This window comes from Denticeps clupeoides, unplaced genomic scaffold (genome assembly GCF_900700375.1).
Source record: "Denticeps clupeoides unplaced genomic scaffold, fDenClu1.1, whole genome shotgun sequence".
NCBI classification, from domain to species: Eukaryota; Metazoa; Chordata; class Actinopteri; order Clupeiformes; family Denticipitidae; genus Denticeps; species Denticeps clupeoides.
Window position 1 is genome coordinate 59,138 of NW_021629827.1, and position 24,335 is coordinate 83,472.

Consider the following 24,335-nt stretch of genomic DNA (forward strand, 5'->3'; position numbering starts at 1 on the left):
CAGAGGAAATACTCAACAAAAAACCAAAACACACAAATATTACTTGCTCTTTATCATAAGCAATCAATTAAAGTATCTTTTGTTTACAGCTTACATCATATCTCAAAGCCCTGAGCACAAAACTCAATCTACACATCGTATTGTATTCGGGTCAGCTCAGTTTTCAACATGTGCCTGTTATGTTCGTTGTTAGTCGCTGATGAAGAATAAAACCATAGCTTGAGCAGGCATGTGTTGAAAATTGTCAGACTATATACACCGAATGGAAAGCTCACAGGCACGTGACAACCAAAACAGGTCACAGATACATGGCAAAGAATTGCATGCAGAGGGTTTTAAAATGAATTATTTCAGATTGATCAGTGTCCTCTAATACTAAGTAACTGGATGGACAAGCTCACTTTTTGGATTTCTGGCCTTTCAAACTGAGCGATCGCATTGAACCAAATACACGCCTCCCGAGATCCCTGAATGACATGGACCGTGTGAGTGGGGCTGGCAGAGGCGGTGAAGGAGAGAAGGATGGAGAGGAGAGTGGAGAGAGCGAATGGCAGCTTCCCTCCAGGCTCTGCGAACGAGAGAGGTGGAAGAGGCTGGAAGTGGACGAAATGTGCTTTTCCGCCTTCTTCCTGGAAAAGTTCGGCCCGCGTTCCGCACACCGGCCATGTCCCGCAATCTCAAAGGTGGAAGACCACTGGATGGTGCGGAGCTGGCCTTCATGGTTTTGGCGGCGAGGATCGAGGATGCCTTGGGACTCGCTGCGGAACAGAGCTCGCCGAGACAAATGAAGGCTTGAACTGCGGCCGTCCCGATTAGTCACCGTACGCTTTTCTTGACTCTCATGCACGTTCAACGACCTTTCTTTCATGCTGCTTCTTCCATACCGCTCAACACCGCCAGAGTAGCCTTCTCTGCTCTTAAAACGTCCGTCCAAACCTTTCCAAAATTTGTTTCCCTTTTTAGGTGTCTCGCAACTCCTTTCCTCGTCCCAGCTGTTTCCGTAGTCTCTGCCAGAGTAACTGCTGACGGTCGATGCCCGAACTAGTTCCCGCGAAGCGTGCTTTCCCCGATACAGCTTCTCGCCATCTCCGGCTCTCCAGCACCCTTGGTCCTGTGGTCTCCAGCCAGAGCTGGGATCTTGCCTCAGGGAGCCGCCCCGGGGACGTATGGCGCCCTCCACCGGAGAGTTAGATGCATGGAAGCGGGGAAGGGAACACTGGGAGGGAGAGTTGCGCTTGAACACGGTGAGCTGGGTGGGCGTGAATGGTGAGCCGGAGAGCAGACGGGGAGGGGAGTGAACTCTGCGGTGAGAGGAAGAAGACCCCGGAGAGGAAGAGGAGTCATAGGACACAGGGCCTTGCAACCTCTGCGACAGTTGGTGGATCGGGGTGATGTCCGAGTGCTCCTGAAATTCAGGACTGCCAGACTGTGAAGCCACTGTGTAATGGGAGTCTCGTTGGGCGAACTGCAGGTATTGCAGCTGGGAGCTACCATCTCCAACCTCTATGCTGGCTGGACGGGGTTTGGAAATCTGTGCCTTTGAGTACAGATGCGAAAAGTCAGTGGCGGACGAGGTACGACAAGATGACCAAAGGGGCTGTGATGGTGAAGGGTTGGAAGGTGAAGCAGACCCTTCTCCCCTTTCTCTCTCGTTGCGAAAGCATTCTGTGTCCAGTTCCACACCTTCCTCCATCAGGCCGATCACCACGGAGCAAGGAAGGCCGGAAACGCGTGATATGTCACAAACAACTTCAGAGTCCTCACTCAGCTTGGGTGAGCGGGGCTGAGGAAGACAACCTTCGGCTTCCTCTCTTGCGGCCCCGCTCCAGTCAAGCGAGCGGGAAAATCCCAGAGGTCCAACGGATTTGCCGGTTATCTCCAAAGATCCACGATTGCTCATTGTGGATGGGCAGGTGGATATTCGGGGCCTTCCTCTCAAGGCTGGAGTAGTAGTGAACGAGGAAGTAGAGGACGATGGAGAGGCTGTGGGGTTGGTGGTGTTCACGCCAAGGTACCCACATGATGCTGACACGTCGTCCTTTTGGATGTTTGCGTCCAAACTTTTGTTCAAGTTCAAATTCAGGTTCAGAAGAAAGCTTATGTTGAAGTCCTCACCGGTAACAGAAGGCAGGTTTCCGAGGTTGATTGAGTTCCGACATGTTTTCTTGCTAATGCTGCCCAGACTCACTCGAGCAGAGTTTCCAAGTTTGCAGGGGGTTGTGCTGTCCCCGACAAGGCTAGAAGGACGACTGTCTGAAGATGTTTTCGTCTGAGCTGCTTCTTGGCTTAAACCTGAAGTGGTTTTTTGAAGATCCTGGATGGTGCTCTCTTGTCGGGACCTAACGTAGTACTGACGGACTAATCTTGAGATGTACTGCTCCAGCTGAGTCAGTGAAGAAGGGGTTGGAGTTCTAATTTTTAAAGGCGCTAAGAGAAGGGGTTCTTCAGGCTCTGGGCTCAGGGAAAAATGTGGAGGAGAAGTATCCTGACCGGCGGTAAAGAGCGGGCTCTGCAGGGCCACTGCATGAAGTGGACTGGGGTATGGGTAGACCTCTTTGGTTTTGTGGGACACCAGGTCAGAGCAAAATTTTGGGTCCAGCTGCAACTGCAGATGTGGGTAGGCTGAACATCCAGGGGAAGGAAAGAGTGATCCCTGTAACGATCCTGCCAGACTGGAGCAAAGGTCTGAGAGGAACGTGAGACCATGAAGTTCCAGGTCACCTGTTTAAAACAGTGACAAACATAATCATCATGCTAATGACAGTACTTTACATTGTGGTTACTTGCAACTTAAATGCATGAATTAACATTCTCTAGGTAGATGCAGGTATAAATGCATAACCTTTTTGGTGGTTGCACAATGTGGCTGAAATGTTGCATCAAGTTGGATTATAACTTTGAACTCAAAAAGGCCTACCTGTTGATACAGGCCTCCTGTCCCCATCTTCTGCCGTTTCTTTTGGGCTCTGTAATCTCTGTTGTTTGGCCTCCCGCCACTGAGTGCCACTGTGTTCGGCGGAGAGGGGTCGGCATGGACCCGTGGTGCCCACTTTTGCTGGATATCCGAGAGCCACCTCACTGGACACTGAGAAACAGGAATCGGACAGGGAGCTCCCACTGACTGAGTAGAAACCTTAAAATTGAGAAAAAAAGAAGGGATTAATGTGTGGAGGGTGGGGGAGACCTCATCCTGGCCTACTCCTAACAGATGACGTATTGTTAACGCCAGTGCAGTGGTACTAAAATTGTTCCTGTAATCTACAGCTATATACCTGAACTGGGTCTTGAGTCTCCTTCCAGCAGGCCTGGACAGTTTGTGTCCAACGTCAGCGGGGACAGCAGTTCAGATTGGAGGTCCCAGGAGAGCGTGGACCACCGTGAGGGCACCTCCTCGCCCATGCTGTTCAGTGCTGATTCAGTGTATGAAGTTGAAGCCTAAAAAAATACATATAAAAAGACTTCAAGACATCTTAATTGCTGAAGCAACGTGTCTTTTCATTAGGCTGATAATTGCAAAGAGGGGCACGATTCTCCTGAGAGTAAGCATTTTGTTTCTTGCAATACAGACTACTGGCATATTTTGGTGGTGCCTTTTTATTTGCTTCTGGGAAACAACGTGCACACCCAAATGCTCCATCAACAAAAGAAAACTATAGGAGCTACAATGAAATGATTGAATAAAGGTTTGGGATTATCAATTATTATATTAATAGTGTATTTATTGGTACCAGGTAAATTTATTTCCAACGTTCAACACTTCTATTACCAGTTAATCTAACAAAGTATGAAAAAACATAAACCTTTCATTTACATTTATCAGACGCCCTTATCCAGAGTGATTTACAATCAGTAGTAACAGGGACAGTGCACACAGTGAAATTTGTCCTCTGCATTTAACCCATCACCCTGAGTGAGCAGTGGGCAGCCATGACAGGCGCCCGGGGAGCAGTGTGTGGGGACGGTGCTTTGCTCAGTGGCACCGCCGTGGATCGGGATTCGGCCTGGCAACCTTCTGATTACGGGGCCGCTTCCTAAACCGCTAGGCCACCACTGCCCAATTTAGGGTTAAGTGTCTTGCTCAGGCGAGTGTGTTACCCACTAGGCTACTAACACCCAGTAAACATATTGTACAAGGAGATAATCAATACTAAAAAGCATTGAACTGCATGAATAATTTTTTTTTCAGTAATAAAATTGATTACACCGAAACAGAACAATGTAATTATTGATCTATTGCTGTTACTGGGTGATTAGAAACCAATCATACAGTTCTCACAACAATCAACTCTAATTAACTTATCTTTTCAAATGCTTTGTTCACAGAATCAGGGTGGTTGTAGCCTAGTGGGTATCACACTCACCTAAGAACCAGAAGACCCGTGTCCTACCATCGTGTCCCTGAGCAAGACACTTAACCCTGAGTGTCTCCAAGGGGGGGACTGTCCCTGTAACTACTGATTGTAAGTCGCTCTGGATAAGGGCATCTGATAAATGCTGTAAATGTAAATGTAATGTAATGGATCAAGTCAGTGGTTCTTGCGGTCACCGTACGCTGATCAATAAACCCCTTTAAACATTTGATCCTTCCGGCTATTTTAATGCGGGTGGACCAGCCATGTGTCCTAGACAGAAGCCTCCCGGCACAGGGGGGTCTATTGTTTGTTCACTTGAGCCGAGATCAGTCCTCAGACTCTGACAGAACCCAACAAGAGACAATACAGGTGACTCATGGTGCCGTACTGAAAGGGGGAAGGGACAGGGGTCGGGGTAAGACAACAGGAGAGACAGAGAGACAGATGAGATGACAAAGAGCAAGAAAAAAAAAAGAAAAGAAAAAGGAGGAGTCAGAAGGGGGGGACAGGGGGCTCTTCGTCCGGATTTCTCTCTCCAGCCAGCATCGCTCCGCCGGAGCTTGGAGTTTGGAGAAGTGAGTCAGCCTGGTGACGGACAACGCGGGGGAGGGGGTGACAGCATGAGAGGGCATTTTGCGGACCCCTCCACCACCACCTCTCTTGTTCCTGGTTTATCGCTGCCGCCCCCACTTCAGCAACCAGCTCCATGCCTACTTTTTTTTTTTTTTTCTTCTTTTCTCTCCCTCGCTCACATCGCCCACACGACCAATTCAGCAGGAAACACACACACACACACACACACACACACAGCTTAACGCTCTAGGCAGACAAAAATAAATAAATACAAATATAAAACAAGGCTAGAAACTCAAAGGTGACCAGACCCCCAGCCCAGGCAAAAATCTCATTCGCTGTTAAATAAAGCATTCAAATCAATACTCCTCTTCCTAAGGCCTTTAGGCACCAGAGACGGAGACCACTGCGTTCTGGGTATGCATGCAGTAAAGGGGGGTTATATAATAACGAAATGATGAGCAGGCGTGGGTGAAGACCGTGCCGGTGGCTGCAAGGGGTTCTAAACTTGAGCAAACGAACGTGTCAACAATTAAGGGGCCAACTGTTATGCATCATGCAAAGAACTGCTGACGTCTTAACCGTATATTCGGGCACTGGCCACTTTATTAGGCGCACAATCAGAGTAGTTTAGCTGTCGGTCTCGATGCCATGTTCAGCTTGGTTCCATCTGGTCCACAAAGCTCAGAACGACTGATGATGATGATGATGATGGATGGACGGATGGGATATCGGGCAGCAGATGGACTACAGCCATGGAAACTGGACACCTTTAAGGAAGTTCCATTGTACAGGTGGTCGAATATAGATTGAACCAACATCAGCGTTTGCGATGAAGCAACCGGGCGACGGCTCTCTGCTTGGTCAAGATGATATTTTCATACTTCTCTGTTTTGCACCTCTTTCCGTCCATCACCCAGGGCCCAGACACACAGATCCCCAGATCTTCTGCTTTCCCACCAGTTACTCACACACAGCCATACCATATGCATTGCAACAGGACTCAACCAAGACTCAGTGCAGCATCTCCTTCTGAGACTGGGATTTAACCTTGAAGCCAACGTGGGCATGTAAGTCACCCCTAAATAAGCCCCACGACCCCCTCTGACCTGTTGCCCGTTGCTGGACGCGGATTCCCGGTCCGCCCTGTTCTCCGGACCGGGGGCGCTGGGATCGTTCGCCGGCGTCTCCTTCCCACCCAGCGCCGCGGCGACCATCTCCAGCTGCCGACAGCGGAGCACGTCCAGCTCCAGGATCCCGGCCAGGGTGGCGTTCAGACGCTCCCCGATGCGGACGCGCTCGGTGCCGGACCACAGCGAGTTGACGCAGCCGCGGCGGCCAGCCATGGCCCGCGGGATTCGGCGCTGAAGCGGACCGAGCACCCGGTGGTTAGGTGGAGGAGGTGGGTGGGAAGACAAAAGAGGGAATAGAGACCATCTTCGTTACACAACGATTCATCGTTCGGAGGTTCGCTACTGGTAATTTGCAATTCCTGATATTCCGAAGCCAGGATCGCGATTCCCAGGGTCTGCAACAGCGCGCCGTAGGGTTTATGGAGCGAAAGATCCTCACACACATCAAGTGTGTGCGGTGTGTGTGTGTGTTGGGATGGGGGGCTGTACCAGAAGGACAGAACTCTGTCCTCATTGGTCAGCGGAATTTTTTGAATTCTTAAACAGGTGGTTTCCAGTGCCGATCCTCATGGCGCTTATCCATGCCACGTTTTATTCAGTCCCGGCGCACAGCCAATCAGAGGGGAGCTACGGTGGGTCAGAGGGAAAGCCTGAGCTGGAGTATCTTTTTTTGTCCCCTATTACGACCGATATATGTACTTTACAAATATACCGAATATATACGGCACAACATGCACGTAAATGCTGATAACCACATTCATTTCCAACACAGTGTGTACGATTTCATTTAGTTTTTTTTCTGTTAGTAAGGCATGGTGGAAGATCAAATAAAATCTTATTTTCCATCATAAACGCGGTGACAGCTTTTAGCCAGTAGAGGACGCTTTAAGATTAGAATAAGAATCAGAATCGAATTTATTGGCCAAGTAAATGCAAGCACATACAAGGAATTATATTCCGGTAGATGGTGTCTCTCAAGTACAATGTAGGAAAAAACAACAACAATGTGCAAGGATGTGGTGTTATTGTACAAGTTGTGGATTTGTTTGTGATTTATAAATAACTATATCTACTTTTTATGAATAAATAGGCAAAAAAAAACAAAAAACTAAATCTTATATACAACTGAATATAAAGTGCATTGTGCAATGATGGAGGTGATTTACAGTCAGCTGTTTAGGAGGGAGATGGCGAGGTGGAAGAAACTGGTCCTGGTCTGCAGGCTTCTATAACTTCTGCCAGATGGCAGCAGGTCAAAGAGACTGTGACCAGGGTGTGAGGGGTCTGAGATGATTTTCCCTGCCCCTTTCCTGGATCTGGAGAGGTACAGGTCCTGGATGGAGGGCAGGGGGGCACTGGTGATCCTTTCTGCTGACCGTACAGTCCGCTGCAGTCTGATCCTGTCCTATTTAGTGGCTGCTCCATATCAATGACCTGTGGAACACTGTACTTCCCCAGTTGCCTCAGGAAGTACATCCTCTGCTGGGTCTTTTTGAGGATGGAGGAGATGTTGGTCTCCCACTTCAGGTCCTGGGAAATGGTGGTGCCCAGGAACTTGAAGGTCTCCACAATAGACACTGGACTGTCTGATATGGTGAGGGGGAGCAATGTTGAGGGATGTCTCCTGAAGTCCACCGTCATCTCCACAGTCTTGAGCGTGTTCAGCTCCAGGTTGTGTTGACTGCACCAGAGTACCAGCCGCTCAACTTCCTGTCGGTATGCAGACTCATCACCATCCTGGATGAGCCCAATGACAGTGGTGTCGTCTGCAAACTTCAGGAGTTTTACAGTTGAGTTTCTGGAGATGCAGTCGTTGGTGTACAGGGAGAAGAGCAGTGGGGAGAGGACACATCCTTGAGGGGCACCCGTACTGAGGGACCGTGTTCCAGAAGTGATCTCCCCCAGCCTCACTTGCTGCTTCCTGCCTGTCAGGAAGCTGGTGATCCACTGGCAGGAACCAGGTGAAACGCTGAGCTGGGAGAGTTTGGGGGTGAGGAGTTCAGGCACAATGGTGTTGAACGCCGAGCTGAAGTCCACAAACAGGATCCTGGCATAGGTTCCGGGGCGGTCGAGATGTTGCACGATGTAATGCAGCCCCATATTCACTACATCATCCACCGACCTGTTTGCCCGGTAGGCAAACTGCAGGGGGTCCAGCTGGTGTCCCGTGATGTTCTTTAGATGGGCTAAAACCAGGCGTTCAAAGGATTTCATGACCACAGACGTCAAGGCGACAGGTCTGTAGTCATTCAGACCAGTGATGGTGGGTTTCTTAGGGACCGGAATAATGGTGGAGCATTTGAAGCAGGTGGGAACTTCACACAGCTCCAGGGATCTGTTGAAGATGTGGTTGAAGATGGGAGCCAGAACCTTAAATAACGTGTAACCTGAAGATGGGAGCCAGAACCTTAAAAAACGTTTAAGTGACAAGTTCTCCTGAATCTGTGAAACTAATCTTTCGATCATTTTACATGTACGTTTATGGCATTTATCAGAATTTATACCTTATCCAGAGCAAATAACAGTCAGTAGTTTCAGGAACAGTTCCACTGGTGACATTAGTGTCTTGCTCTGGGACCCAATGTTTGTAAGTGGGGTTTGACTTTGTGGTCTTCTGGTTCATAGACAAGTGTGTTATGCACTGGGCTACAAATTACAGGGTACATTAAATGGGCAGTGGTGGCCTAGCGGGGTAAGGAAGCCAAGGTGCCACTGAGCAAAGCACCGTCCCCACACACTGCCTGTCATGGAAGCCCACTTCTCACCAAAGGTGATGGTTAAAAGCAGAGGAAACATTTCGGTGTGTCACTGTGTGCTGTGCTGCAGTGTATAACAATAACAATAACGCCACTTTTAAAACTTATCTTGCACACGCTTAACCTTCAGCAAATACAACAATACAAGCCAACAAAAAGAAAGTTATTATTATCAATATATCAACAAGGGCATGACCAAAACCAGTGCTAGTACCAGTGGTAGTAGCCTAGTGGTAACACCCTCGCCTATGAACCAGAAGACCCAGGTTCAAATCCCACTTACTACTATTGTGTCCCTGAGCAAGACACTTAACCCTAAGTTGCTCCAGGGGGGGGGACTGTCCCTGTAACTACTGATCTAAGAACAAATGCAACTAGGAATAATTTCTTTTCATATATAAATAGCAATGGCTGAATCTCTGTTTAGGTACATCAGTTATAATAATAAATACATGTTATAATTACTGATTATTTGTCCAGGACCTTTTTTAATGATATTTAATTATATTTTTAATGATAAAAAAAAGTCCAACCTGTTGTTGTGTGACCAGGCCGCTGTATTCCAGGAATGAGCTTGCGTGCTGTCACAGCTGGGTGAGAAATTCGGAGCGGGTCTGATTTAACCAGGACGTGTGAATGGGATCAACACTCATGATGACCTGGGAACTGGGCTTGGGGGTGGGGCTTCCTTATTTTTCACACTGAACCAACTTTCAGCTGTTCATCCCCTCCCCGACACTCAGCCCCTGCAGACCCACCCCCATGTGGGTATAAATGTGGATCCCAGCGAGTGCGGAGCAGGGTTCCAGCACACGTTCAGCCCCGAGGGGACTTTACTGTCAGCCCGGGCCCCGGCCAGCCACACCATCGCTCCCCACCACCAGCCTCTGTGAACCTACAAACCATGGCTCCCTTCGAGAGGTCAATGGAAATGAAGCCGTTCAAGCAAAGGAAATGCCTTGGTATGAAAACTACAATTTACATCTGCACATCTGCAATATACCATTTAAAATTAAAGACTACTATTGAGTATGTATAATGCTTTGTGTGACTTTTTACTTTTTGATCTGTTCGAATAGCTACCAGGAAACACGAGGTGTGCAGCATTCGGTCCAAATTTCCCAACAAATTACCGGTAAGTGGCATGCTGGACAGGACTTACTGGGCAAAATGTCAATGTTCAGAGTGATCGATACTACATATCTGCTAGTAATATACTGCATGCTGTTTGAATAACACTTTCTCGCTGACAGGTTATAGTGGAAAGGTACATCAGAGAGAAGCAGCTGCCCCTGTTAGACAAATCCAAGTTCCTGGTACCGTTTTGAACTGACGATGGGTCAGTTTCTGTGTCTGCTCAGGTGAGGACAACAGTTGGATCAGGGAGAGTCTGCAGGTAGACAGTAATGATTGGCTCATTTTATGGGTTAATAGAAGGTTTGGCATGATAATCAACGTCTCTTTTAAATTAGTGTTTCTTCATGTCATATGCAGTGGCCTTTCAGACCTTAATTAGCCACCCAGCTTGATTACAGCTTCAATTTGATAGCAGTTTATGTGCAAAGCATATGATTATTCTGCCTATTTTTGTGAGATATATTTAAAAACATTGTTTTATATATATTTATATATCAGTATATGTTGCATATATTTTTTGTCCCCTCAGGAGTAAAATCGACCCTAGACGCCTCGCAAGTGCTGTACCTGTTGGTGTCAGAGAAGAGCCTGTCCTGTATGTCTGCCAGCATGGGAGAGGTTTATTCCCAGTACAGAGACCCCCGACGGCTTCCTGTACATGACCTACGCCTCCCAGGACATGTTCGGCTGACGTCACCGTCCCCTCAACTCCTCCTTTGTCTGACCACTGAATCCGTCCCACGAGCCTTAACGCACCAGGGCCCACTGCAGGAAGCACCAGCACACTGACTTATAATATCTTCAATGTGAAATTTTAAAATGACTTCCAAGCAGGGCTGAACTCGTTCTCAAAATAGGGACATTTATGATGATTAGCCGTCGGCTCTGTGGAAAATGTGTCCATGAAAGCGCCCCGTGGCAGTCCTGCTGTCATCCTGTAACATCTCCTGATGGAGCAGAGTTCAGTGTTCACCATGCTGAGCACATGGTGGGGTTTTCTATTGTAGTGATAAGATGCCCAGCCGTGCTCCAGAGTTCTGTGACTGAGCCATGCAACACTCAACAAAGCTGAAGTGAAATGCAAATAGAAGCAGATTTTTATTTTTCATTCACAAGTCTGTACAAACCACTGTGACGGTAATTTTTTCACTGGACTAAATTCCCTAAATAAAATCCTGGTCTGTTATCCCACTTGTTTCTACCGTTATTCATTATAACTAAAGATTACACTGACATATGACTTCACAACAAAGTAGTGTTTGTTGTGAATGCTTTTTAAGAATTATTAGCACAGTTGTAAACTACAGTACACCGAACGTAACATGAAAACAGTTACAAACAGTATGTAACGTTACCAAAAAGAATAATAAAATGATTATTACATTGACCGTGGGTTTTTATGCTGCGTTACTATACTGTTTCATAATCAGAGAACATGACTAGTCAATAAGAAGGTTCAGGAGATCACACCTCTGTCTGAGAAATCTCACCTTCTTACAGCCCATGGTCTCAGAAACATGTCCTCTTATAAAACACTTCAGGTCAGTGTGTCATCTGGACAGGAATAGGGCTGTGGCTGAAGTGTGAAGTCAACACTGTGAAGGTCTACAGGATAAACAGAGGTAAAAACACACCACGTGCCTCTCACTTCTCACAGCCGTGACGGTTTTGGCACCAGACTGCAGCCTGTTTTCTATAACTGGATATAAAGACAGGGTTAAAAGTTGCGTTGCCATCTATTAAAAAAAAAAAAAAAAAAAAACTTTAGATGAATTCAAACTTGCATAAATGCAAATAATGGTATTTTCGGGTGGATTTCTTCTATTGTTGTAGAAAGACCTAGATACAACCTAATTTGTGAATTTATTTAGCCATTAACATACAAAAATCATGATTTTTGAGTGAGCACTGTTCTATTGTTAGGAACTTTGTGACAATGTACAATGTAAAACGTGCTGTGTAAATAAAATGCGATTTGAATCAAGAAATGAACTGCAATTAAAAAAAAACAGAAAAAAAACCCCGCTATTATTCTGCATCATAATACTCAATGTACATGAAATAGTGACAACATGCCAATTAAAACATAGTTCAGCATAAGAAAAAAATTATAGAAACAAAGGGCGCTGAGCGCATGTTATACAGCACTCTCATTAATTTGTAACAGCTTTTATTGTTTAGCATCAAGAAGACTGATTATTACAATTCACATGAACAAAAATACATCTTGTTAAGGTTGGAATGCAGTTACATAAAAAATGTTTTAAATTACAGTTAAGCCTTTGATGAGAGGTACAAACATTCAGATAAAACAATCCAGAAATAAGTTATATATCAAATATGAGGAATAAGAATGTTTGAAATAATATATAATGCAGTTTTCCACATTTTCACAGGTCTGGGAATGATCCAAAAATGTAAGATCTGTCAAATGTAATGACACTGGCATTAATTCGTACGAAACGTTAAAAGCTAAATTCATTTGTGCCATGAACAACCCCGACTGACACTTTTGTTCTTTATGCTACAACAAACAACAATAATACAGTTCCCAACCTATCACCAATAGTCAATACCAGCATCTCATGCGCTCATCAGGACTGTAGTACCAAATATTTGCAGATTAGGTAATGTTTGCCGCATATTTTTTTCATATTTTTGTGCTTTCAAAGAGTCCATACCTCAATCCTCTGCATCTCTATCAATATTGACCTTCCCACGTTTGGAAGGAGGGTACCAAGTGACTGGGCAGTTCAGCAGGCAGCTCGTGGCCCTCAAGCTTCACTTTGATCAGGTGGTTAGCCAGAGCAAATTCCTCATCGTCCAGGAAACCATCCTTGTCCACGTCCGCCAGCTTCCAGACCTTCCCCAGGACTGTGTTGGGCAGTTTGGACTTCACCATCTCCTTCTTGGCTGCCGCGCCAGACACCTTGCCGTTGATGGGGGAGAGGGTATAGAAGATTTCGTCGTATGAAGGCTTGTCCTTGGCCACCACCCATTCCAGCTCATCAATGCCCTCACTAGCACCCTCTCCATACCCATGACCAAATGGGCCATTCATGGTGCCTTCAAAAGCTCCACCTTTGACTGATTGGACTGGGATGGCGGCCTCTTCTTGCCGGACAAGCTGCATGAGTCTGGCAATGTCATTAGCCATCATGTCTTCCACTGCCTCCAGAAGTTTAGGCTTCAGCGGTGCAACTTGGTAAAGTCCTGTCCAGCCAGTATGTCCTAGAAAAAAAAAAGAAAAAAAAACACACACAGTCAACAGGGACACAACTTTAGAACCAGTTGTGGTTCACCACTACGCTACTACCATACTATTTTTTTTCTGGAGTGTTGGCTTGGTGTCCATGAGAGTTCCCCTATGCAATGTCCTGCAATGGTCCTAGAAATGGCGATATGTATAAAGAGTGCTTTGGCCATTCTGCTTCGCCATTTAGAGAGTGGCAGCTCAGATGGCTGGATCTGGAACCACTTTATGTAGTCACAAGGGGATAAATTTTTTATGGAAAAACGCAGACACGACTTCCTGTCTGCACCAAACATTGTGGTTGATTGAATGGTGAAGATGACGCTATTTCAGCGAATGCCAGCTCAACTCCTGTAGGCCGGTCTCCTCCTCGTCCCGCCCCTCTCCTACTCATTAGCATTTAAAGCTACAGACACTGAAACAGAGCGTCCTGGGAAATCTATTAATCGAGATCATTGTGAGACTGGATCAAAGTGTAATTCTGAAATTCTGCACCAAGACTGAATTTCAGAATTACACTTTGATCCAGTCTCACAATGATCTCGATTAATAGATTTCCCAGGACGCGCTGTTTCAGTGTCTGTAGCTTTAAGAGACTTAAGATACATTATTAGGGGACCAATAAGACCACAAATTTTCATGTCAGGGGATCTTCAATAGCTGTGTAGGTTGGATAAAGATGCAAATTAAGAATTTCATTGTAACTTTTGCTTACAAATGTTTTTTGGGCGGAGTTATTTAGACACAAAAAGCATAGTCTCGAACCTGGTACTGCAGTGTCACAGTCAAATCAATGTGCTCTTTTAAGTCATTAATTGAACTCAGAGTGTCAGGTCAAAAGTTTGGACACACCTTCTCATTCAGTGTGTTTTCTTTATTTTCATGACCATTTACGTTGGAAAAAAAAAACCACATGGTGATATATACATAAACGGACATTCATCTTCAATCTCAATCTCCTACGTCTGCCAGACATCTTCTGACAGGCGTGCTAAAATTGCATAGAGCTATGTATAAAACCAGAGGCTTGGTAGAAGTTGACCGAATTCTGACGTCAGTCATCCACAACCAGACAATGAGAGCTATTGCTTTTTCCACCTTATTCATCAGACCACCCCACCATTTAAAAAGCACATTTACATTTACATTTACAGCATTTATCAAACGCCCTTATCCAGAGCGACTTACAAATCAGTATTTACAGGGACAGTCTCCCTGGAGGCAACTCAGGGTTAGGTGGTCTTGCTCAGGGACACAATGGTAGTAAGTGGGATTCAAACCCCGGGTCTTCTGGTTCATAGGTGAGTGTGTTACCCACTAGGCTACTACCACCCCATGCTGTTTTTACTAATTACACAAGACACAGATGCACACACACAACAGTGGAAAAAAAAAAAAAAAAGAGGAGGAAGAAATTAGACATTATTAATGCAACGTTTGTTGCAAACAGGTCATATATTCTTTATTTTCATGACCATTTACGTTGGTATATTATCACCGAAGGCATCAAAACTATGAATTAACCTATTGAGATGGTTTGGGGTAAGCTGGACCGCAGAGTGAAGACAAAGGGGCAAACAAGTGCTAAACACCTCTGGGAACTCCTTCAAAGACTGTTGGAGAACCATTTCAGATGACGACCTCTTGAAGCTCATCCAGAGAATGCAAAGAGTGTTTCAGAGCAGTAATCAGAGCAAAGAAACTAGAATAAAAAACATGTTTTCACTTATTTCACCTTTTTTTGTTAAGTACAGAACTCCACATGTGGTTCATTCATAGTTTTGATGCCTCAGTGATAATCTACCAACGTAAATGGTCAGGAAAATAGCTTTTGGCCTGTACTGTACCACCACGTCCACCACGTTCCTGATCAGTACACAGCAGGTGTAAAAGGAGGAGATAGGTTTATCTAAGATCCTTTCCTACCTGCATCTTTGTGACGTTAGGAAAGTCTCCAGGCGAGATCTGGTGTTCCTTTTCAATGGTGGTGTAGATCTGTGGTAGGTTGGCGATCAGCTCTTTCTTCTTGGATTCCTTTCCAAAAACACTCGGCATTTCCTTCTTCAAAGAGCTGAGATGATGTAAGCTATGCACCTGAGACATAAACAAGAACAAGAACAGTTCTTGAGAGAGACATAGCTGCTAGTCATGTGTATCCAGAAGAACAGAAGAACCAGGCCTCCTCTTAAATCCAAGATGTATGATGTAAGACAAACTCGGAACTGGCATGGTTTTGACTACGATAAGGTCAACTTTTCATCCTCACCTTAGCAAGGCGTGCTCGCTTGATCAAGTCATTGAGTTGCGCAGGGCAGCGTCCGTGGAAGGCTTTGGGATGTCGCGAAACAGGTCCTGCTCTTCGGCCTCAAACAGCTTCCGGTTGTCTGGCACCTGGAGCGGCTGAGCCCGAACGAAGCCGATGTAGACACGGACCACCTCGGGCGTGTTGATGATCTTGCCGAGCGACCACATGAGAGCCCCCGTAGACCCTCATCAGCTGCTGCGTACTGATCTGGTCGGCCTTATTCAGCACGACGCGCATCTTGTCCTCGTGGTTCTTCAGAGCCTTGATGACCTCTGAGAACTCATCAGAGATGTCCAGCTTGTGGGCGTCGAAGAGCAGGATGATGCGGTCCACTCGTTCGGCGAACCACTCAAGCACAGCTGCAAAATCATAACCTGAAGAACAAGAAAAAAAAAAAAAAAAAAAAAACACACGGTGATATATACATAAACGTACAGTCATCTTCAATCTCAATCTCCTACGCCAGACATCTTCTGACAGGCGTGCTAAAATTGCATAGAGCTATGTATAAAACCAGAGGCTTTGTAGAAGTTGACCGAATTCTGACATCAGTCATCCACAACCAGACAATGAGAGCTATTGCTTTTTCTACCTTATTCATCAGACCACCCCATCATTTAAAAAGCACATGCTGTTTTACTAATTGCACAAGACACAGATGCACACACGCAACAGTGGGAAAAAAAAAAAAAAAAAAGAGGAGGAAGACATTATTATTCATATATTAGTCATATATTCGGGGCTCCAGAGTGCCACCAATTTGGTCACACATGCAACCTAATTTCTCCATTGAGAAGCCATTCGGAAAATAAAGTCTCTGTAACTCTGAAAGCACATATCGTATTCTAAACCAATCAGAGATGGTTGGGGGGCGGGGCCAGTCTCTGATTAGCTGTGGTCCACATATTGCCTTAAAAGTTAGACCTTAGCTTTTTGAAAGCCTAAATCCAAACATCATTGTGGCGCCGGATGGTCTGCCAACATGACATTTTTAATGTTGTTTTTCATGGTCATAGATTTTTCCAACCAAAACGTAAAGTGAAAGTTAGAAGTCGCGTCCATTTCACATAACACATCAGCATCCTTTTTTTTGCGCCAGTCGAAACAAATCACCTGACCGCGCGTTTACCGCAGAGTACAATTATAGAAATTAAACGCTGAAAAATGCATAATGCATCTATAAAACACATTCCATGCAGTGATAAAATGTACTGGCAAGAAACAGGATTCATCAGGCCGAGATGATAATCAAGTGCAAGCCCTTAAAACACTTTTCATTTAGATCTCAGCACAGTGAAGCACTTCAAGCTCAAACACATTTTCAGTAAGTTCCCTTTCTAGTAAAGCTGTGCTTCAAATAAAGAACTTTATGGTAACCATGTTGTTAGTTAATCATTCAAGTCAATATTGCCTTGACAGCAATTTAGTGAGCCTGTAAAACTACGTTGTTAAACGCGACGTGAGGCGCACCAGTGCAAAAATGTAGTCTAGAGCCCTGTATATTACACAGGAAGGCGAAATGCGCTTCTGAGAGAAACGTCCGTCTTAAACCACAAAATGCATCCTGTTTAGTCTTTTACACTGGATTGAGAAAGAAAAATCATGATTGTGCCGTTTCAGTCCTACACTTTCATTTACTTCGCACTGCTAAGTTAGTTCAATTTAAATATATTTAAACAATGACAAAACTGCAACAGTCATTATAATAATAGTCATAATCAAATCCTATTGATGTGAAGTGATCTAAATGCTGGTATATAATGACCCGTAGAACCCTCTAAAAGTTCCTTAATCTAAGCAGCCCCTGCTCATTAAGCGTGTTTGCTTTCTGCTTCAGCGTGACTTTATATCCGCTTTCGAGACCTTGTCTCCACCCTATCTGACTCACTATGCTGAGTAGTACAGGTACATATTGCATAAACAGCTATTTATTACTAACGTGGAAGCGGTTAACCATGTTGGGTCAGCTTCCCGTTCATGAAATTGCGGCAGTGGCAGCTGGAATTCATTGCCAAAATAAACTGGGTTGTTCAGCCGTGGGGGGTTTGGGTGGTTGGGTCAACTCATGCAGAAAACAATCAGGAACTGAAGATGACCTTTTTTTTTTTTTGGTTTATGCCCTTTCACTTTCACCACAAATTGAAATTAGGGCGAAGCAGAAGTTGGTAAACTGACCCCGACTGATCCTCTGTTTCTCTCCTGACAGGATTCCAGGCGTGTCGATGATGCTGATGCTCTCCAGGACCGGGTTGTTCAACTGAGCACACATGAACCTGTGGGGGAGAAAAGGAAGGTGAAACGAAAACAGAGAGAACAGGTTCGGTGAGGGTTAGTAAACGGGGGTTTTATCATGTTTCAGGAAATGAAGTACGAAACGAAAGAATGTTTCATCTGCCCATCAGTAACTCTGAAATCGTTCACCTGAAATTGAAAGGCACAATTAAAACTTTCATTTTTGTAATCGATGTAGAGATGGCCCAACTCTAAACTAATGAATGATGTCAAAGTGAAAGTGAAGCGATTGTCATCATGAAACACTGCAGCACAGCACACGGTGACACAATGAAACGTGTCCTCTGCTTGGTGAGCAGTGGGCAGCCATGACAGGCGCCCGGGGAGCAGTGCGTGGGGATGGTGCTTTGCTCAGTGGCACCTTGACTGTTCGAAATCCGGCAACCTTGTTATTACGGGCCACCGCTGCCCCACTTGGGTGTGTCATCAGCCTAAATCTGGCTGAAGATGAGATACAGTACTATTACAAACAACGATTACTACAGACACACAGTAGCAATAAAGAGCATAAAGGGTAATTCTGTCACTCTCTTCGATTCTGTCAAAAGTGAACAAACCCCTGGAAATGCCACTGGCCTAGTAGCGCAAGAAGAGAAGGATGAAAAGTATGCTCATACGGGAAGAACGTCACATGACCACCACTCTTGACTCATGTGAGCGTGGAGTCAGTTGCGAGGTTCGTCATGGCTGTCCCAGTTCCAGTGGGAAGGGCACGCCTCCGGAATTTTCGGCCTGGAATTGTGAACTTCCCCACCGGTCTACAGCATTCCTGAGGGGATTCCACCGGAGGGGCTCCCATTAATTGGGAACAGGCAGAAACGAGAATGGAATGGAGAGTAATACAGAGAACGTAGCGGCGAGGGTGTCACAACCGAGACCAAAGTTCGATAATCGTATCAAACGGATCGGCCGGGCCGAGCTGCAGGGAAACAGAAATCGTGTTAGGCAGGAAAGGGCGGGGGAAACCAGGACAAGCAGAAACGAAGAGCATGTCACAATGCAGTAAAATCTTCCGTTCTGCTTCTTGATGTCTCAATTCCTTCTTCCTCGTTAATAAAAACGTTGTTAATGACTGTAAATCACATGTGACAATCACTTCACTTCACTTTAAAAGCCCCTGAAGTGTAGTGTGGGTGGTGACATGTCAGTGAGACGGCCTGCTCAGCCCACCTGTTCAGGAAGGCATTCCCAAAGGCGTTGAGTTTGCGGAAGGGCTTCTTCGGATCCACCACCAGAGCATTCCCGGGAATCACCCCTTCACGCTCCCCGTGCATCACCGCGATGAAGGAGTCCGTGGTGGGCTCGGGCCCAATCCGCATGCCCGGGAAGTCCTGCTCCATCAGGTGCCGGATGAAGGTGGTCTTGCCCGTAGAGTACTGGCCCACCAGCAGCACCATGGGCTTGTTGTCGAAGTCGGCGTCCTCCAGCGCGGGGGAGTGGAAGTCGTGGAAGCAGTACGCCTTCTCCAGCGGCAGCAGCTTGCTCCGGTACAGCTGGCGGAGCCCGTCCGACACGTTCTGGAACAGCTCCGGGTCTTTCTTCCCATCGCGCTTGGACCAGCTGAACATTGTGACTTTGATGTCCGCGACCTGCTGAAAGATCCGAAAGCCGCGAGTCGGGAAGTTTTAACCGCCCCACCCACCTGTAGAGCTACGTAGTCCGTTCGGTAATCCCCGCCTTGTAATCCGGAACGAGCAGCGGGACCCGACGATTGGGCGGCCGACAATGACGTAGTGATCCCGTAGCCAATAAGCAAGGGGAATGAGGCGGGACGTCGATCTTTTTTTTGTAACTGATCCGTGGTCAGTCCCTCAGCTCCTGCTACACTACGTGGCTGTAGCGGCAACGAACGAGAAAACTGATCCTGATTCGGAACTGAAACACAGCGGCAGATCGGGAAGTACGAATGAAATGACAGATCTTACAAATTCTGTGTGTAAAATTATTTGGGATGACGTAACTACAAACTATATTTACATGTTTATTGACTTTGGACAAAAGTTAATTTCTTGAGGTAGTCCTTGATATTAATTTAACTTAAAACCGGAGAGGCGGAGGTAACCGCTTTCCGTGCCACGCCGCCTGGCGGCAAAAGCGCATTTGGAAGGCCTCACTTCGTTTACCACCGCGCAACCGCGGCGCCGAAGAAGAATTTTCGCGACTCCGATTGGTGGAAGACGCGGCGGCGCTCCGCTGAGCCAATGCGGGAGGCTAACGTGCTAGCAGGCTAGCGTGCTGCGGTTGTGTGATCAAACGCCGGATATTTAGAACAGAACACGCCTGGGAAGTAAAGAAAGAGAGAAAAGGTCAGTGCTGTTCGTGTTTTCGTCTGGGCCGTGCGCGTTTCGCGCACGACACGCAGACCCTTGCAGGCTACAGGGGGCTGAACCGCTACGGCGGAGCGACCGTAGTGGTCGTTGAAACGCGTGTTCGTGTCGGGCGACCGTGTACCGTTTCGCGCTCCGGGTTCTCCAGCAGGTGTGGGATTTGAATATCGGAAGTTCTCAAAATGCAGTTATTTCGTTAAATATCTGTGCTCTGGAATGTGCTCCGCAATGTCCACGAAAGTCCAGGGGGGTTGTTGACAAATGGTACGATAAAAAATATATATGATGTTTTCAGCTATTTGCCCTCGGTTCCCATTGTGGGCCATGCGCCTGATATATGGCTAATATTGACAGCCCCCGTGTGCTCCAATACCGTCATTATTCATAGCATCGAGGTAGGACTGTTAATATCCTGATCCTTCTGTATTTTAACTGCATTTTCCTCTATTGTCGTACAGATATTGTTGATCTAAAGATGTTTGGCTGATGGGTGTTTCAGTCAAGTTGTGTATCGGCAGATTCGAAATGAATTCATCTTTCCACGAGTAGCCCTGAAATAGTTCGGTAAGGGGTTATTACTTTACTTTATTTAGCAGACTTACAAGAGGAAGACACCAGCAATTCTCGTTCGATTTCCATAGAATATTGAGTTTACAAACTAAGAGCCCTGATAAGGCTCAACTTGTCAGCGAGGAGCATGCTCAGAGATTGTTAGGTGCTAGACGAAGAAAAATTATAATGTATTTTGTATTGTTTGTGCAATGTGTACGCATGTGCGTGTGTAAGTGTTAGATTTGTCTGTAATACTTTTGAACAAGAGGGTTTTCACCTGCTTCTTAAAAGTGGTGGTAGTCTCATCTAGTCGTGTGGAGTAGGGCAGGTTGTTCCACCAGCCAGGGACAACAACGGAGAACAGAGTTGATTGGAATCGGAGACCCTGTGAAGAAGGAATTTTTAGTCTCATTTCATTTGCTGATCTGAGCGAGCGTGCAGGAGTGTAGCTAGGTAGTATTGTATTGATATAGGAGAGTGCAGTTCCATTTACAGCCCTGTAGGCGAGCATCAAGGACAGCTATCGGGAGCCGGTGGAGAGAGGTAAGAAGAGGTGTAACATGGGTGTATTTTGGCTGATTGAAGATGAGACGGGCTGACATATTTTGGATCATCTGGAGTGGTTTTATGGTGACTGCAGAGGCTCCAGCCAGGAGAGAGTTACAATAGTCGAGTTTGGAGATGACTATTGCCTGGACGAGGATCTGCGTAGCCTGTTGTGAGAAGGCCTAATCTTGCGAATGTTGTAGAGAGTGAACCTGCAGGATCTGGAGATCGCAGCAACGTGATGGTTCAAACTCAGTTTGTCATCTATCCAAACTCCAAGGCTTTTTGCCGATGCCGTGGGTGTTAACAATAGCGAGCCAGTTTGAATTGAAAGGTTTTGCTGAGGGGAATTGTTGCCCGGAAAGATCAGAATCTCGGTTTTGGATAGGTTCAGTTGGAGGTAGGGCTGCACGATTTGGGGAAAAAGACATATTGCGATTATTGAGATCAATATTGCGATTATTGAGATCAATATTGCGATTGCGATATGATAAACATACAAACTACTTATAACCTGAAATGCCCAGTGCTTTCAAAATACAATATTCTACTAAATTAAATAAGTCACAAAAAACTCTTTTACATTTCTGTCGAACGACAAACCCTGGTAAGGGGATGCATAGCTTTGCTAGCTTAGCTAAGGTTAAGATTTGTAAACAGAGGTGAATTTCTTTAGGAAACCTTCAAAGTTTGAGAAAAGTTAACTAAACAGCTAAGAACAGTCTAAATAGTTAATGCCTACGTTTAGTCAAAACGTTGTTTGGAGGCTGACTTGACAGGAATGCATAGCTTCGCTAGCTTAGCCTATCTTAGCTAAGGTTAAGACTTATAAAACGGGGATTTTATAATGGCCAAATATATTAGAAACAATTGTCTTTACCTATGAAATGTAATCCCTGGTTTGGAGCATACAGCGGTTTGTACAGCCCCAAGCAGCACAAGAGTGAGGCATTTTTTTGCACTTCTCTCCATAGACATGTATATGCTTCATGCCACAGCAGAGCCTATCGCAATATGGCGGCGACGTTGACGTACGATGCAGCACGTCATGCGGCGTCTAACCATATGTCTCCAAATCGAAAGTCATGTGACCAAATACGTCACATCCGACTGAAGTGAGACTCGCAAACTTTGAGAGAATGAGAGAATGGATTGGATATGTTGCCGATCCAATCCATGTACTAATCATTTAAATTGCAGCTTTTTGCGTTCATGCAATCGCACAGACACAAATATAGAAAATATATCACATTTGTTACTCTTCAGAGGCAGTGGAAAAACAGTTAAAAAATTAGAGGCAGTTTAAAGCAAAACATCCCCCGTTTACAACATTCAGCACAAATTTTCTGTTTTGCACCATAATGACCATAACAAAATCAGACAAGTGGGTAACCTTTTAATATTTTGAAATTAGGATTTACAGCTTTGGATGAGAACTCCAAGTCATGTTTTTGGAAATTCCATCATCACTGCCCTAAAGAAAGAAAGAAAGAATGGATCCCTGTCAATGCACTGCAGCAAAGCCACCCAGTCATAACAATTTGGTTCTTTAACACAGATACTTTTATCGTAAAGCACTCCTTTAACATGGGTCTTATGGTCAGACTGACTCTTTTTAAACTTTTGTTCTGTAATACACATATATCATTTTTTTTCTATGTAGTGCCATGGCTGAATGCACAACATTAGAGAGCCTTCTGGAAATGGGATTTGACCGGAACAGAGCGTGAGTTTCAAATGCAACTCTGAATATTGTCTCGTGGCACCTGGACTCTTCTCTGTTCATGTGAGTGTTGCTTTTGTCTCGATCTGTCATCAGGGAGAAAGCTGTGGCACATACGGGAAACCAGGGCATAGAGCGAGCGATGGACTGGTCAGTATGCCCTCTTATTGTCCCTGATGGCAGGGCTGCAGCCTAAATCAGGCATGTGCATGAACTTTAATAAATCTTAAATTACAGAAATTATGGCTAAGATCTGTTTTCATTTAGAAAAAGAAATATCAAATGTTAATTTCATGACTCTGTAGTGAGCAAGTGTCCCCAGGGGGACTGTCCCTATAACTACTGATTGTAAGTCGTTCTGGATAAGGGCGTCTGCTAAATGCCATAAATCTAAATATTTAAAGGTTTAACCTGGTTAATTTAACCATTTGCCAGGTTAATGGAGCATGAAAATGACCCGGATATTGATGAGCCATATGTGCCTCCGGTCGGGAACACACAGGGATCAGCTGAGCCTTCGTCCGAATCTCCTGAACGTAGGTGAAACTGAGGTCTGTATGCGTCGGTGGGAATTCTGCCGTTCCTGTTGGAGACATCATGCTTTCTCTGTGATGTGCAGTAGCTGTTGGAGAAACAGACCCCACGACAGAACCGGACGATTCCAAACAACCAATGACTGACGAGGAGAAGAAAGAGCAGGTTAAACGGTTGGTGGAAACACATGTTGTCTTTCTCATTGCTGTTCACGAAGGTTGCACATGAATTACATATATTTAAACAATTCTCTCAGCCTGGAGGAGCTGATGAGGGTGAAGCAGGAGGAGCGGCGGGAGAGGGAGCGGAAGGATGAGATCGAGAGAGAGAAGCAGCGGCGGAGGCAGGGACAGGAGCTTCTGCAGGTCAAACAGAAGATGCAGGACGACGAGATGAAGAAGCTGGCCGATCAGCGGCAGAGGGAGAAGATGGAGGATCGGCTGGCAAAGTAAGACCTCACAAAAAAAGAAATCTTCTAAATTGGAGAGTAGGGACCATCTGGCCTCTGAGAATGAATATTTGTACTTGCTCTGGTTTTCAGGCAGCGGGTGCGAGAGAAGATTGCACGTGACCGGGAGGAGAGAGCACAGAAGGTACTGGACCAGTGTGCCAGCAGTGATTTCTTGCTCCAATAATAATCGGTGGACAAGCATAAATCAAATACCATTTACTTCAGTAGAGTTTTTTTTTTTTTTTTTTTTCAGGTAAATTTATTCTGTTTATTTTTTTGATCAAACTATTTGAATTGTATGATTTTTTTTTTTTTTTTTTTAACATTGTCTAGCACAGGGGTTGGCTGTTGACTTTTTACTTTGATAAGTGCATTTCAGAGCACTTCAGACTTTTACCCAA

At 45.6% G+C, this 24,335-nt stretch overlaps 2 protein-coding genes and 2 pseudogenes across 3 annotated transcripts; 2 read left to right on the forward strand and 2 right to left on the reverse strand.

The window, feature by feature from the left end:
- Window positions 1-37: 37 nt before the first annotated feature.
- LOC114775364 (uncharacterized) lies at window positions 38-6,525 on the reverse strand. The gene is made up of 4 exons (XM_028966494.1): window positions 6,035-6,525; window positions 3,273-3,435; window positions 2,918-3,133; window positions 38-2,721 (listed from the first exon to the last, which is right to left on the reverse strand). Exons 1-4 carry the CDS (start codon window positions 6,269-6,271, stop codon window positions 398-400), a joined length of 2,940 nt encoding a protein of 979 aa, XP_028822327.1. The 5' UTR covers window positions 6,272-6,525; the 3' UTR covers window positions 38-397.
- Window positions 6,267-10,642, forward strand: LOC114775365 (microtubule-associated proteins 1A/1B light chain 3C-like; annotated as a pseudogene).
- A 1,877-nt stretch (window positions 10,643-12,519) lies between these two features.
- Window positions 12,520-19,473, reverse strand: LOC114775363 (EH domain-containing protein 1-like; annotated as a pseudogene).
- A 134-nt stretch (window positions 19,474-19,607) lies between these two features.
- Window positions 19,608-24,161, forward strand: LOC114775369 (UBX domain-containing protein 1-like). Of its 2 annotated transcripts, none has more exons than XM_028966499.1 (7): window positions 19,608-19,701; window positions 22,890-22,952; window positions 23,046-23,099; window positions 23,385-23,485; window positions 23,569-23,656; window positions 23,740-23,931; window positions 24,025-24,161. In XM_028966499.1, exons 2-7 carry the CDS (start codon window positions 22,894-22,896, stop codon window positions 24,116-24,118), a joined length of 588 nt encoding a protein of 195 aa, XP_028822332.1. In that variant the 5' UTR covers window positions 19,608-19,701; window positions 22,890-22,893; the 3' UTR covers window positions 24,119-24,161. The 2 variants fall into 2 exon arrangements, with proteins under 2 accessions (XP_028822332.1, XP_028822331.1); XM_028966498.1 differs by lacking the exon at window positions 19,608-19,701 and adding an exon at window positions 19,919-20,107.
- The last annotated feature ends 174 nt before the right edge of the window (window positions 24,162-24,335 follow it).

Excerpts from the sequence above, each read along its gene's own strand:
- LOC114775369 (XM_028966499.1), top strand. The coding sequence starts at position 22,894 with ATGGCTGAATGCACAACATTAGAGAGCCTTCTGGAAATGGGATTTGAC. Across the intron at positions 23,100-23,384 it reads ATAGAGCGAGCGATGGACTG|GTTAATGGAGCATGAAAATG; the intron begins GTCAGTATGCCC and ends ACCATTTGCCAG. Across the intron at positions 23,657-23,739 it reads AAGAAAGAGCAGGTTAAACG|CCTGGAGGAGCTGATGAGGG; the intron begins GTTGGTGGAAAC and ends CAATTCTCTCAG.
- LOC114775364 (XM_028966494.1), bottom strand. The coding sequence starts at position 6,271 with ATGGCTGGCCGCCGCGGCTGCGTCAACTCGCTGTGGTCCGGCACCGAG. Across the intron at positions 3,436-6,034 it reads CGTCCAGCAACGGGCAACAG|GCTTCAACTTCATACACTGA; the intron begins GTCAGAGGGGGT and ends GTATTTTTTTAG. Across the intron at positions 3,134-3,272 it reads AGACTCAAGACCCAGTTCAG|GTTTCTACTCAGTCAGTGGG; the intron begins GTATATAGCTGT and ends CTCAATTTTAAG.